Genomic DNA, 13,379 nt, shown 5'->3' with positions numbered 1-13,379 from the left:
CAAACACTCTGGTGAACGTAAAAGAACTTCTATACAGTTCTATAAAAAAATTTGCTTTCTTGCATTTCCATCATGGAACGAGAAAACAAGGATGCCCCACTGTAAACAATGTAAATAATACATTTTAAAGAGAGCAACATCTAAAAAATATCTTTCTGTCTGCATGTTTTAAAAGTATAATCTCACAATTAGTCAAAATTCCACTTTATTTATGTGCCATGCATCTAAAAACTCAACAACAAAGGCTCAGCCTTTCTTCACAATGAAACAACAACCAAACAAAATATAAAAAAAAAACAAGAACAACATAATAATAATAATAATCCACCTGTATATTTACATTCTTTACAATAAAAGAAAGATTTTTGTTCAGTAGTAGACCACTCGGAGTGTAGATTCCTCCTTTCCAAGCTGCACGTTACAGTAGACCAACACTGGGATCATGCATCAGGAAAGTGCAATGTTTAACAGTACATTGACGGTGCACTCTTACAGCAGCAAATTCATCGTCACGTTTGTCTGTTCACAGTGTTGTCTACTGTGTCACACACACACATTTTAGTAAAAATGTCTCTCTCTCTCTCTCTCTCTCTCACACACACACACACACACACACACACACACACTTAAGTGCATTAAGATGTTGGTTTGCCTCCAGTAGTTGTCATCAGCAGTGATCCAGTGTAATGATCTTTTCTCTCTCTGTGTTCTTATAAGTGACATTTTTGAACGTAGACGTCGAGCTTTTGAACAGCGGGTTGGTCCCCTGCAGAGAGACAGTAAAAAAACACTTTAATCAGAAAGATGGAACAATGTCACATGTAAATATTGTCAGCAGGATATTCTATTTTGTTTATTGTCAACAACCAATGTGTTAGTCTTTCCCTACATCATGTCTGTGGCTGTGTGAACCCTCCCACTGAAAAGGTAAATCTTTAAAAGTAGGTCACAAATACATACTTTTATTTTCTAAAAACACCCAAACATTTCCTAAATCTACTAAATCAGCTGGGCATTTGAGTTTTTAGCAAGTGTTTTTCAAAGAGAAGCAAATAATGCTTTTCTGGGACTCACTTTTGCAGTGGATGAGACGAAAGGCAAGTCTCAGTGCCTGATTGCTGCAATTTGAGTCCAAATTTTGCACATCTTCTTGAAGTTATAACTCAGTCAAATCCCAACACAGACGTGATACACACTTTTAGATTCAGTGTGATTTACAGTGGATATCATTATGTCTGAAGTCATTGATGAGCATCCTTATTCTGCTTGGAAATCACAGAAAAACAAAACTCCTCATAACTCCAGAACTTGCCTGAGAATCATTAAGGTTCCTTCAGTATTTAAGTAATCTTGGCCAAATATCCAAGGGCACACTGCAAACAGGACCTGCTGATTGCTCATTCAGCATAATTTTAATGGTGCTTATTTACAAAAAATGAATAGCAGGGGTTCAAGTTGTAGCCCACACCTGACTAAATGACCTCACGGCAACATTAAAGGCCTGTTTAAATTTCTTGAAACAGGGAATTCTAATTCCAACATTTAGAGCACAATTATCCCCCAAAATTAAAGTAAGACAAAATAATAATAATAATAATAATAATAATAATCCATCCATCCATCCATTTTCTACCGCTTATCCTGTATTTAGGGTCACAGGGGGGCTGGAGCCGATCCCAGCTGTCATTGGGCGAAGGCAGGGTACACCCTGGACAGGACGCCAGTCTATCACAGGGCCAACATGTAGAGACAAACAACCATTCACACTCACATTCACACCTACGGGCAATTTAGAGTCACCAATTAACCTATCCCCATCCTGCATGTCTTTGGACTGTGGGAGGAAGCCGGAGAACCCGGAGAGAACCCACGCTTACACGGGGAGAACATGCAAACTCCACACAGAAGGAACCCGGGCCGACCCGGGAATCGAACCCAGGACCCTCTTGCTGTGAGGCGAGAGTGCTACCCACTACACCACCGTGCAGCCCCCATAATAATAATAATAATAATAATAATAATAATAATAATAATAGGAGGGAAATAATATGTGTTCATGTTGCAAAAGATGCCCCCCATCCATCAACTAAGAGTTGATGGAAGGGGGGCATCTTTTCTCAGTTTGATCATCTAACGTAGAATATTAACATATCTCACCGTCTGCCAGTTTGCCTTTGCCCTCTCAGCCTCGAACTTGGCCACCTCTTTGCGGTCGTGGGCCGACACCAGCACCTTCCACACAGCCAGCAGGATCAGGCCGATACACACAATGGAAAGGGAGACTCCCAGGATAATCATGGGGATGTTGGGAGGCTCCGGGCAGCCTGCGACAGGACGGAAGGCGGGATGAGACTCGGACCAGAACCCCCCCTCTTTCATCTGTTTTACACATTTTTGCAAAGCTTACCATACATCTGGAGATCGTAGGCAGTGATGCCCGTCTCGCCTCCCACCACATTAAACGACATCCAGCACTCATCCTCCATCATCAGCGTGCACGGCATAGAAGAGCTCTTGTCATAATCTGAGAGGAAATGTGAACATTCATATCCATAAGGCAGGCATCCTATGTCACCCTCCCTCCTGACATTGTGCTGAGGATGTAAAGGGATATACTCCCCTCTGTTGTGCTGTCAGTCTGATTTCCATATCAAAGACTACAATCTGATGTGTGTGTGTGGAGCACACCATTGTATTTCACATCTGAAGCCTGACAATCCTCTGTGATAATCAGATATACCTCTCAGCTTGCACAAGTATAAAATAAATCTCTTCTATAAAGGAAGACAGGATCCGTCGGCCATTCACATGCACTACAATAGCTCTGCCTGTACGACAAGTAAATAATATGTTCCCCATTGTTCAGGGCTGCCTGAATGGACATGGATGGTGTTGTGTTAGGGACAGGGGGGGGTCGAGGCTTCAGAGAGACACCTGAGTCCATGCAGGTCAGCATTCCTCCAAATCTCTGACCCATGGGGAAACTTAGCATGGCCCTATGTTGATACCACTATCAAAAACACTGAGCTGAGAGAACAAACTCCTGCATCAACCAGCATTGACAGCAGATGAACTTATGGTACATTTATACAGCAGTCATATCAGTGAACATCCTGCAAAAACAGGGAAAAAGTAGCTCCTGGATGAACTCTACTTTTGAAGGTATTTCACTAAACTTAAAGAGGATCCCATAATACAATGAATCACATAATAAAAGGTATGACAAACATTAAGCCATCATGGACACTCTTCTTAACAACGGTTGCATTGTGGCTCCATTTCTGGAGTTTCAAGTTCCTACTAGTCCTTGAAGGCACCAACGCATGAGAATTAATAGAAAACCGTCAACGCCCAAAACCACATTAGATGTTAATGTTACATGGAGGGAATCAAATACTCCCTGTGATACATGGACGATCTGAGGCAAGTTTCAAGTATCATAGCCATACCCTCTAACATGTGGCTGCTTGGTAAGGTATAAAGGTATATCTAAAAACATATGGCTTGCTTGATATGCAGTATATCAATGTTAGGAAATCTAAATATTAAAGTCCCAATGATGATTTGAAGCATTTAACACTGCCCTGCACACAAAAGCAAGAAGAAAAAAGCAGAAAACAAGCAGGCATTGTAGTATACCGAGTGGTTGATGGCTCTCAGATACAGAAACAGGCAGATTGGAGAGTTCTTTACCTGCTGTTGTGTTGATGGAAATTTTAGGTGCGCTGCACATTTCATCACACAACTTGGCGCCGTCCTTATCCTGCAGATGGCACTCCACACAGGTTCTGGAGTTAAAACAAAGTGGAAAAACATATTGGTCAGAGTACTTCTCCGGAAGCTACGGTTTAATGAGGCTTCAATCACTGACACAGTGAGTACAAAGAAATCACAGTATTGCTCACTTATCACAGTTTTCCCAAGGCTTCGCTCACTCTCTATCAGCCGTCTCCGCTGTAACAGTGGTATCAAATGGCACCAGCCCTGACAGCTGCTCTACAATGGAGCAAGGAAATCTCTGAGCGCTGTGTTGGGGACATTAGTGGCCTTTTGATGTCACATGGACAGTGTAGACACATGTGAACAAGGGGATCAGAACCTGATATGGCTGTACTCGAAAGAACAGTCGGATCATGTGGCGCAACGAGACAGCATCTTATATCTTTCAGGTGAAGGAACGACAATTGCAGAGGTAAGGCCGACAAAAGCCTCAGCATTACATCCTTTTTTTTCCCGCCTCTAAGAGCTGATGGCATCGGCGTGTTCTCACCTTGCAGAGCTACAGGCGTCTCCACATGTCGGGCACTTCTCACACATGTCCCCAGATGCTCCGGGTACGGAGCACACGCAGTGGCCACAATCGCATCTCCCCCGCCCGCTGCAGAGGGCGCCATCGCCTGACACGCACGCCTCCGTGCTGCTGCTGCAGTTACAGTACTCCCCCGTCCAGCCGCTTTCACAGTGGCACTCCCCGCAGTCGCACTCCCCGTGGCCTAGCAAACACAAAAGTCACTCAAGCAACGGGCTCAACCTCAAAAACATGTGAATCATTTATGACATTCGTCATCCATAATCACTCACCTCCACAGAGCTCCCCACGGAAGCGGACACAGGAGTAATTGTCACACTCGCAGTGAGGCCCGTAGACGCGTCCAAAGCTGGATGCATGACACACACACTGTCCGCAGTAGCACTTCCCCTGTCCGCTGCATATCTCCGACTCATTATTTGCAAGGCAGTCGCTCAACAAAGCCTTTTCCTCATTGCATTCGCACTCGGCTCCCAGGAACCCCGGCTGACACACACACACGCCGCACTGGAAAGCCCCTTGGCCCTCGGTGCACCGGCTGCCGTTGGCTTCAGGAGGCCGCCGGCAGTCGCACGAGCAAAGGGACTCCAGTTCCACCTCCAGACTGTCCTGTAAACCCACCGGCTTGAGGGAGAAGTGCCGGACTCCCGACACGCATCCCGGGAGCTCCACGGACACGTTGAACATCACCTGAGGAGCAGAGAGGAGGCCATGAAGAGAGCAAATCTAACAATGAATAGATCATAACACCCTTTTGCCTGTGTAACCAAAGCCTGATGGAGCTTTTTCCTCTCTCGAGCTCCATTGTTCTACAAAATCTATTAAAAACACATCAATGGACCTCATTGTGGCACTGGATGACTCGTTCCTTCATTATGTAGAACATGGGCACTGTCAATCCCACATACACCATCCTGCTGCCAGAAATACTCGCCAAAGGTGTATTTATTTATTTATCTGCCTCTCAAAATATTCCCAACAAATGCATCATCAAACCGTCTTTGAGTAACTACAGTGCCAGCTGTTTTAGGAAATTATTTTAAAAAAATATAGCGTTTCAAGTGTGATACAGACAGGTTCAAGTCAGAAACCATTAAGAGATAAAACATTGATGTAAGAATAACAAAAAAATAACACCAGCTTTATCATTTTAATTCACCAAAGTAACCTCGTTAAACCAGGCTGTAAATAATGATTATTTTCCTTATTGATTTATCTGTCGACCATATCCTCGATCAGTTGATTAATTGTTTTATCTAATACATCAGAAAAGAGAAAAAATAAAATGTTCTATCATTTAAATGATATTTTCCCACAGTTTGAGGCGGAGTCACAGAAGACAAAGAGAGGCAAACAATCATCACATTTAAGAAGTTGGAACTTGAGTTTATATCAAGTTTATAGACTATAATCTGTCTCCGATTAATTTCCTGATCCACAACATTTCTATTTCCCTTCCAGCACATTTTAATAAGATAACTGGTCATTTTAAAAAGATTGTATCTATTTTAAGCAACTAATCATTGCAGCTCTTGTGGTGTCTTCTTATACTTGTGTTGTGAACATTATCAAATCATCTTTTTTTATCATCTGAAAAACACACGACCATTTGTCTCTCTGAGAAACACCGACAAGCAGGCTTGCCGCTTGTAAAGCACTCCATTCCATCTACAAAAACAAGCTATTAATCAGACAGACTGCATTACACCTGTTTTAAAGACTATTTATCAGCTCCCTATTAGTTCTTATATTCATTTTAAAATGACTTTACTGCTCCATAAATCAGCACCTGGTCTTTTCTGAAAGGCCTTTATTGCATAAATGCTTTTCACTTTCATGCTCCAAACAGTGTATTATCAGTAAACATGTTGACTTTGAGTCTGGCATTCACTCAGGCTGCCTTATGAGTATCATGTGACATTCAGGTGATCTTTTATTGATTTTGTCTTTGTAGCAGTAGAGTCATTTACTATTGATGTATGCTGTAAAGCATGTTGGACGACACTAGCTCGTATAAAGAGAAAGAGCCTTAGAGCATAACGACTGACCGTCTCTCCAGGTTTGATGTTGGAGCAGCGTTTTTGATCCGGGAGCACAGTCCCATCTGGGCAAATGGCTGTAAACGACATCTGGAGCTCTGCTGTGTCTCCAAGGACCTCTAATTCAATCTCTGAACGCAGCTCCTGGAACACAGCACAAATATATTTCAGCACCTTGTATGGAAATATGCTTGGCAGCACTGGTCTTGTACTGAACGAGAGGGTTTCTTCACCAAAATAGCAGAAATCACCATCGCATCAATATAGCGACTTCTATTATCATGAGGCGGGATTTAACGGTGGAAGTACACTTTCACCCTGCGCTGACCCGTAGCGTGTGGACGCGGTTTGAAACCACCTATCTAGCTCTCTCTTTTTAGGTGAGTCATCCTCCCAGGTGTGCCGGGCTGCAGCACAAAGCATCTAAGGAGAGGGAGAGAGCTGGAGGAAGTAAGACTGAGTAATGAACTCTGTGACAGACCGTCTGGGTGCTAACAGAGGGTTAAGTGTGTGTTTTCCCTCTGCGGCCTGTAATTGTGCTGTGCCTTCAGTGTGACGTTTATGGGATTTCACCCAATTGAAGATGGATTCAAGTTGTTAGTTAACTGTTATTCAGTAAATACGCTGTAGGGCATTTAAAGCAGGTAGGATCATATATATCCAAGGAGCTAAAAACTTTTTTTCAGGAAATACTCATCACGTGTCTTCTATCCCGAAACATCCCAACTATCTTCAATCGGTGTGATTGCAAGGAATCCTCTCATAGGTGTGGTTAACATGGCAGCGACTAAGAGTGGGTGTAAACGGCATAACGGATGATTTAATTAGAGGCCCGCAGTCACCGTCGCTAGGGGGGAATTAAAGGAGGGTGGAGGTGTAAGAAAAAGACGGGGAGAGAAAGAAAGCAAGAGAGAGAGAGTGGGGAAAGAAAAGAGCAAATCAGAGTCAGAAGGGATGAGGAGATCAAGGGACGAGGGGCAAGCAGAGACTTGCCGTCAAACATGCTGATGCAAAGCACCGGCTGGTGGAGGGGAAAAGTTAACAGGAGGATTGAAAGAGGAAAAGCAAGGGACGGAGATTGAATGGAGAAGGCAGAGATAGTGGCTGTAAACAAAATAGGAGGGTTAAGTCGTGCATGCTTCATGTTTCTACGTGCGGTTTGTTTTTTTTAGACGTCCAATAACTGGATTTGATTGAATTCAACACAGTTGCACTGCTTTTATAATGGCAGGTGTTTGCTGTCCACACATGGCCCACCCGCACATCTCCAAAACCGTTTATTTACTTTGTACGCTGTTACAATCAGTTCCAGGATGTTCCTGGAATCTGCCGCCAGGACTCCAACCGTGGCGCCAGGTATGAGATTTGCGTAGTTCTGTGGAAAAAAAAACAAACAGATAAACATTAAAGTCCCGGTGAGAAATGTGGGCAGATATGCCTCGTGGTCCCGAAAAGCAAAGTGCAGAAACGAGCCAGGGGGAGAAAAGAGGGCTAGTTCGAACAGGTTGAATGAGAATGCCGCCTCGTGGATAAATATGTTAACCTCAGTAAACATCGTACTCTCTCGTTTGGACCTGGAGATTTGTGAAATTAAGGCCTTACCTTATAGTTGTGTTTTTGCACTTCTGTCACAGCAAATATCAATAAGATGTTGTTCTCCACCACCTTATCAATCAGCTGACCAAGAGTTGGATACTCCTGGAAGAAAAATGGTGACATTTCAAGAGGGGATGTGCTTTCGTCCGTGACAATGACGCTAAAGAGACTCATACTGAGTCATAGAATGGGTTTAACTGAGAAATCTGAAAAAGAAAAAAATCTATCGAAGCCCAATGCAAGTGATAAAAACAAACAAAAAAACAGCCTTCTGTGCCCCTGTGGACTTACCTGCACCGTGGACATGGAGTATTGGTTGTTGACATCCAGGTGGCACTGCCCATCGTTGGGAATCACGATGCCCGCCATCTTACTGTCCATCCCAAAGTGTGAGTCAGCATCGCTGACAAACACCAGCAAGCGCATCGAGTCATTCCTCCAGCCTATCTTGTCCTATTGGGAGACACATGATGTTGCTCATCCTCCTTCATCTTCAGCTGACCAATCAAATCACGAAGTCGACGGGACAGAATCAGCAACTAGCACGGGTTCACATATCTTTTAGTATTTTTTATCTTTTTTTTAAAATCAAAACATACCCCACAAACGGCTGCCTGCATGACGGCGTCAAAGCCGCACTCGGGCATATCGATGTTTGCAGATACGCGCTGCATTGCGATAATCTCGTTGAACTTGTTGGTGCTGCTCGTCAGAGACAAGACGTGTCTGTATCCAAATGTTGGCAGACAGCTCGAGCCCACACTGCTGCAACACAGCAAAAGTCGAAAGCAAAGATTTGAAAAACAAGGTTCACTCAGGGGCCATTGTTTGTAGATATGGTGGAGAGAGACACACGGGAAAGGGGAGATGACACCACCAACAGGGCTGCAGTGATGACACAGTCATAGTACACGCGGACTCGACCAGATGAGCTATCTGGGTGCTCTTAAGGTCATGTATTAATATTTATAGTATACCTGCAGGGGTTGGCCAGCTCTTCTTCTGTTATTTTGATGAAGGGCAGCACAGGTTTCTCCACAAAAGAGCCAAAACCCATTCGAAATTTACTGGTGAGCTTGGCCATCTCTTTAGATAAAGACGACCCCAAGTCTTTGATCATGGCCAGATCGTCGATCATGGATCCTGACAGGTCCATCAGGTAGTAGATGTCCACAGGGTAGTCCTCCGTGTGTTGAATCTTGACCTGGAAAGTCACCTGACTGCCTGTGCAAAAACAAAATCAACAGCTGATACCTCGTCTGAGAATGAGGACCTACTTCATCAAACCACCAGATCAAAATACGCTGGGTTTGCGTACCAGGTCGCAGCTCGAGTGCCACTTTCTGTGGGGAGATCTGAGTGCTGTTAAAATTGCCCGTCTTCTTGCCGAGTGGGCGATCCTGCAGTATATGGCCTTTGGAAACAGGGAACTCCAGCTGGTCTCTGGCACATCCCTTTTCCAGTAAGATATCCAGTGTGTCACATCGTTCGCGGACTAAGAACCAGTCTGTGAAATTCTGAGGGAATGAAGGAAAAAGTCACATGGTTTGCAGATACAAGACCGAGATCGGTTTTATAATATGCCATGAAAAAAAATAAAGTTGTATTATTGAATGCATTATGGCCTTGTGCTTATATGTTTTCACACATGCACCCCTGGCTGCTCACCTCCTGTGTGCACCAGGCACAGTGAGAACTGAGCTGCAGACAATCATCACAGGTCACAGCGCTGCCAGCTGAACATGATCCTGCAGCACACATGAACACATTATAGCATGTCAACACCGACCACACGCCTGCATTTTAAACTTGTCTGTCAAACTTGGGGATCTGATTAAATGAAGAAGGACAAATATAGATCTATATTTTAATACAGTGTATCTAAAATAAGAAAATAGCTTTGCTTGCATTAAAAAAAAAACCCTTTCACAATAAAACACCAGTCATAAATACAAACAGAATGAACTGAGGCTCTTGTAAAGTGTTACTTTGTTGCGCATTATGAACGTTTTGTGCGTGTTTTTTTATTGTCTTGCTTACCTTCCACGGTGTTGATATAGTAGCGAAGAATCAGGCTCAGCAGTATAAGCCCCATTAGTCCGCGAGGTTACTGGTTATGAGGAAATAGAAGAAGAATATGTCAAGTTGTCTCATATTTACAGGAGGAACACAAACCCAGCGTCATGCGTCCTCTCCTCGGCCGAAAGTAGACTAGAGAGGGAGGCGCCGGCGTACCTGGGTCGAGCAGGGAGGAGGCTGCTTTACCTGCCCTTTTATGTTCACATCCGTCCAGGTGAGAGCGCGAGGCGTGCGCGAGGGGAACTCAAAGACCATAAAGCTGACATGCTACCTGATTGGTTCTCATCCCTTGTCTCGTAACGAACCAGGCTTGTTCCCACACACATTTTTTATCATCCTCATAAAGGTTTAATTACGAGGAGGGACGTGTATCAGATTGAACAAGTTCAACAGCAGAACAAATGCTGAAGCATAACGAGTTTTAAAAACGAAATAAGAAACATCTGTGCTCAACCAGGCCTTCGTTTAGTTAACAGCTATTGTTACTTCCCAGATTAAGAGTTTTTTCAGGAAAAAAGAAACACTTTTCACATCTCTTGTTAGGCATTTCCCCAAAAAATGTCCCCAATTTTTTTTTTTTTTTTCAATAAGCTTGTTGCCCAAAGAGACACCTTTTTCAATATTTCACAAAAGAAACAAATTTACCTTTTTGAGGGTCCAAAAACCAAGCTCTTATCAGGTAATGTATTTTTGACATTTTCTTCTGTAGAATGAGTACTTCTTAGTTTTATACTTGAAGTATAACTAGCTGATAATACTTTTTGAGTACAATATACCGTCTGTACCTGTAGTGAGCACAAATTAGACGGACAGATAGGCTTGAATTAAGCTTCGCTCTAATAAAAAGGCTTAGACATTGAGCCATGGAGGAATAATGAAGTACAGGCCACACCATAAACAAATATAGCCTGTATACCTCTACGACCCAGACACCATAAACCTGGATACGTTAATCTTTAACGACACAAGAACATGAATCATTGTCCTTGTCTCACAAGAATGTTTTCAACTTGACGATTGACTCAAGACAAAACCAAGCATGCGGGCCTATCACAAGATATGAAATATGAGCGTGAGTGTGTGCATGTGTTGTGTGTATAATACCAGGGGGAGGAGGGCGGAGCTACGTAGGTGTTGAATCATTGACAGCTGCAGTGCAAATATCGCTGCTTGTCCCAACTCAGAGGAATCTCACAATTCAGCACCACACCCTTCTGGATATGGGTGAGTCGCATCTGTTACCCCGAACCTAACCCCACCTCTGTCCCTCTTGTACTAATCCCTCTCACCCCTCTCTTCTTCTTCTCCTCCTCCTCCTCCTCCTCCTTTCTTCTTTCAGCAGCACCACTCGCCCCACAGCTCTCTGTATTTTGATCCACCTTAACCAGTAACCTTCTTGAAGTGTCAGCCTGTGAAATTGCCATTTTATGTGTGCCTCCTGTGGCTTTGTTCCTCCTCTCCTCTCCTCTCCATCTCCTCTCCTCTCCTTCTCCTTCTCCATCTCCTTCTCCTTGCTTGTCATTATTTTCTCAAGATATATCTCAGCGTGATGCAATCAAACACCATTTTTTGTAACTTCTCCCTCTCTCTTTTAAAGGGTGATTCCGTGCCCTGGGTGAAAGGGTCATTAGGTGGGTTATAAGTACTTAAAGGGTAATAAGGTGTCACAGTTGCACCATACTGTTTCTCACATTTCAACCTGACTTTAATCTTGGACACTGAGGGAAATCTGACAGTAACGTTCTGAAGCATATCATGACATGAATATCAGTCTCATCTGAAATTCAGCAATCCATAAATTACTCTCCCGCATACCTCTCTCTCAACACTACGCATTTACTATGCATGGAAATGGAGGCGCACATTAACCCTGCAATGAGCCAACTCACCTTCAGGGGCGTCCTCTGATATCATGCTGTCTTGCCTCAGTCTGTCTTCCTTGTCATCAAGTGAAAAATGGAGAGAAACGGAGGAGCATCGGCCCAGCACATTCGGTCCTATTGTATCCCGGCAGTCATCAGAGTAACAGTAAACCTATTGTAACGGCGCCCTTTATGAAGCATGGCGCTAGGGTGACCCTGCTGCCCATGCTCCTTGGCTCATGTGTGATTTTGTGTGTGTGTGTCTGGTAGTGGGCGAGGGTGTGTGCATGCATACTGGGGTCATGTGTGGGTGTTTGCACAAGCTCCAACTTGCCTGTGTATGTGTGTGTGTGTGTGCGTGTGTGTGCATGCGTGTGCGTGTGTGCTGGGGGAGGCTGTGATGATAATGAGTGACAGTAACAACTGCTGGCTGTGAGACCTCCACAGAACCAGTTTCTTTATTAAGAGACGACCTGACTGATGTGATAGTGTTGCGCTCTAGAGGCTAAAGCTGAACTGCAGAACAACACTCTTGACTCAAAGTTATGGTCTTTTTGAGTGGTTTGGATTGTGTGTGTGTGTGTGTGTGTGTGTGTGTGTGTGTGTGTGTGTGTGTGTGTGTGTGTGTGTGTGTGTGTGTGAGCTTGTGCGTGCTTGCATGCACATGTTTGCTCAAGTTCAATTACTCTCCTGCAGTGAGGAGGAGGAGGAGAAGGAAGCCGAGAGGAGGAGTGCCAGTGCTGTAACGCAGCCTCCTTCTTTCAGAGGTATGGCTGGAATGCAGGTGTTATAATAAAATAATAGAGCAGCAGCCTACGCTATAACATAATTGAATTAACCCCCAAATCATGTTTCATGTCATGTTGTGTCTCAGAGGGCTTCACAATGTGTTCTTAGACCATTGGTTTGGATAAAAGAGGCTAAATGCTGCTGTTGTTCACAATGACAATGCTGGCATGTTGATGTTTAGCAGGTATAATTAGCGTAGCATGTCCACCAGTTTAGAGTGTCAACATGCAAACTCTGACATACTATCACTAAAAGTGCAGCTGAGGCTGATGGGATATCATTAGTGTTGCAGGTAGTTGGTGATAAAACAATGAGCATTGGACAATAGGACGTTCTGAGCAGATTGTGGGGCTATATGAAAAGTCTTGAAGTTATTACAATATAGCATCTGGGGAGCATGCATGTTGGTACCAAATTCCAGATATTTCCAAGATGTTTCCAAATATCCAGAGATATTTCAAGAAAGAACTGCAACTCACTACAGAAAAAGCCAGATGATCACCCAAGTCTTTAAGATACATCCATTGGAGATCATGAATGTCTGAACAAGATTTCATAGCATTCGGCCCGATAAGTTTTGAGATATTTCAGTACGGACACTAGTAGTGGACCGACGGAGCAATGCCATTTGCACTGCAAAAAAACAATCACACTCCACACATCAAACGCTTAAATAACAGAAAGAAACCTTGGGAAGAGACAGAG

The 13,379-nt window shown here is 43.8% G+C and overlaps 1 protein-coding gene across 1 annotated transcript; it reads right to left on the bottom strand.

Moving 5' to 3' along the window:
• Positions 1-188: 188 nt before the first annotated feature.
• itgb6 (integrin, beta 6) lies at positions 189-12,120 on the bottom strand. The gene is made up of 16 exons (XM_084014683.1): positions 11,913-12,120; positions 9,985-10,054; positions 9,613-9,692; positions 9,263-9,461; positions 8,922-9,168; positions 8,544-8,709; positions 8,236-8,397; positions 7,951-8,046; positions 7,634-7,723; positions 6,358-6,492; positions 4,582-4,999; positions 4,271-4,493; positions 3,694-3,788; positions 2,408-2,524; positions 2,158-2,324; positions 189-766 (listed from the first exon to the last, which is right to left on the bottom strand). Exons 2-16 carry the CDS (start codon positions 10,037-10,039, stop codon positions 668-670), a joined length of 2,349 nt encoding a protein of 782 aa, XP_083870809.1. The 5' UTR covers positions 10,040-10,054; positions 11,913-12,120; the 3' UTR covers positions 189-667.
• Between the last annotated feature and the right edge of the window lie 1,259 nt (positions 12,121-13,379).

The sequence above is a fragment of the Eutrigla gurnardus genome (assembly GCF_963514095.1).
Source record: "Eutrigla gurnardus genome assembly, chromosome: 1".
Taxonomy (NCBI): domain Eukaryota; kingdom Metazoa; phylum Chordata; class Actinopteri; order Perciformes; family Triglidae; genus Eutrigla; species Eutrigla gurnardus.
Note: the sequence above shows the minus strand (reverse complement) of the source record. Positions and strands in the feature narration are given on the sequence as shown.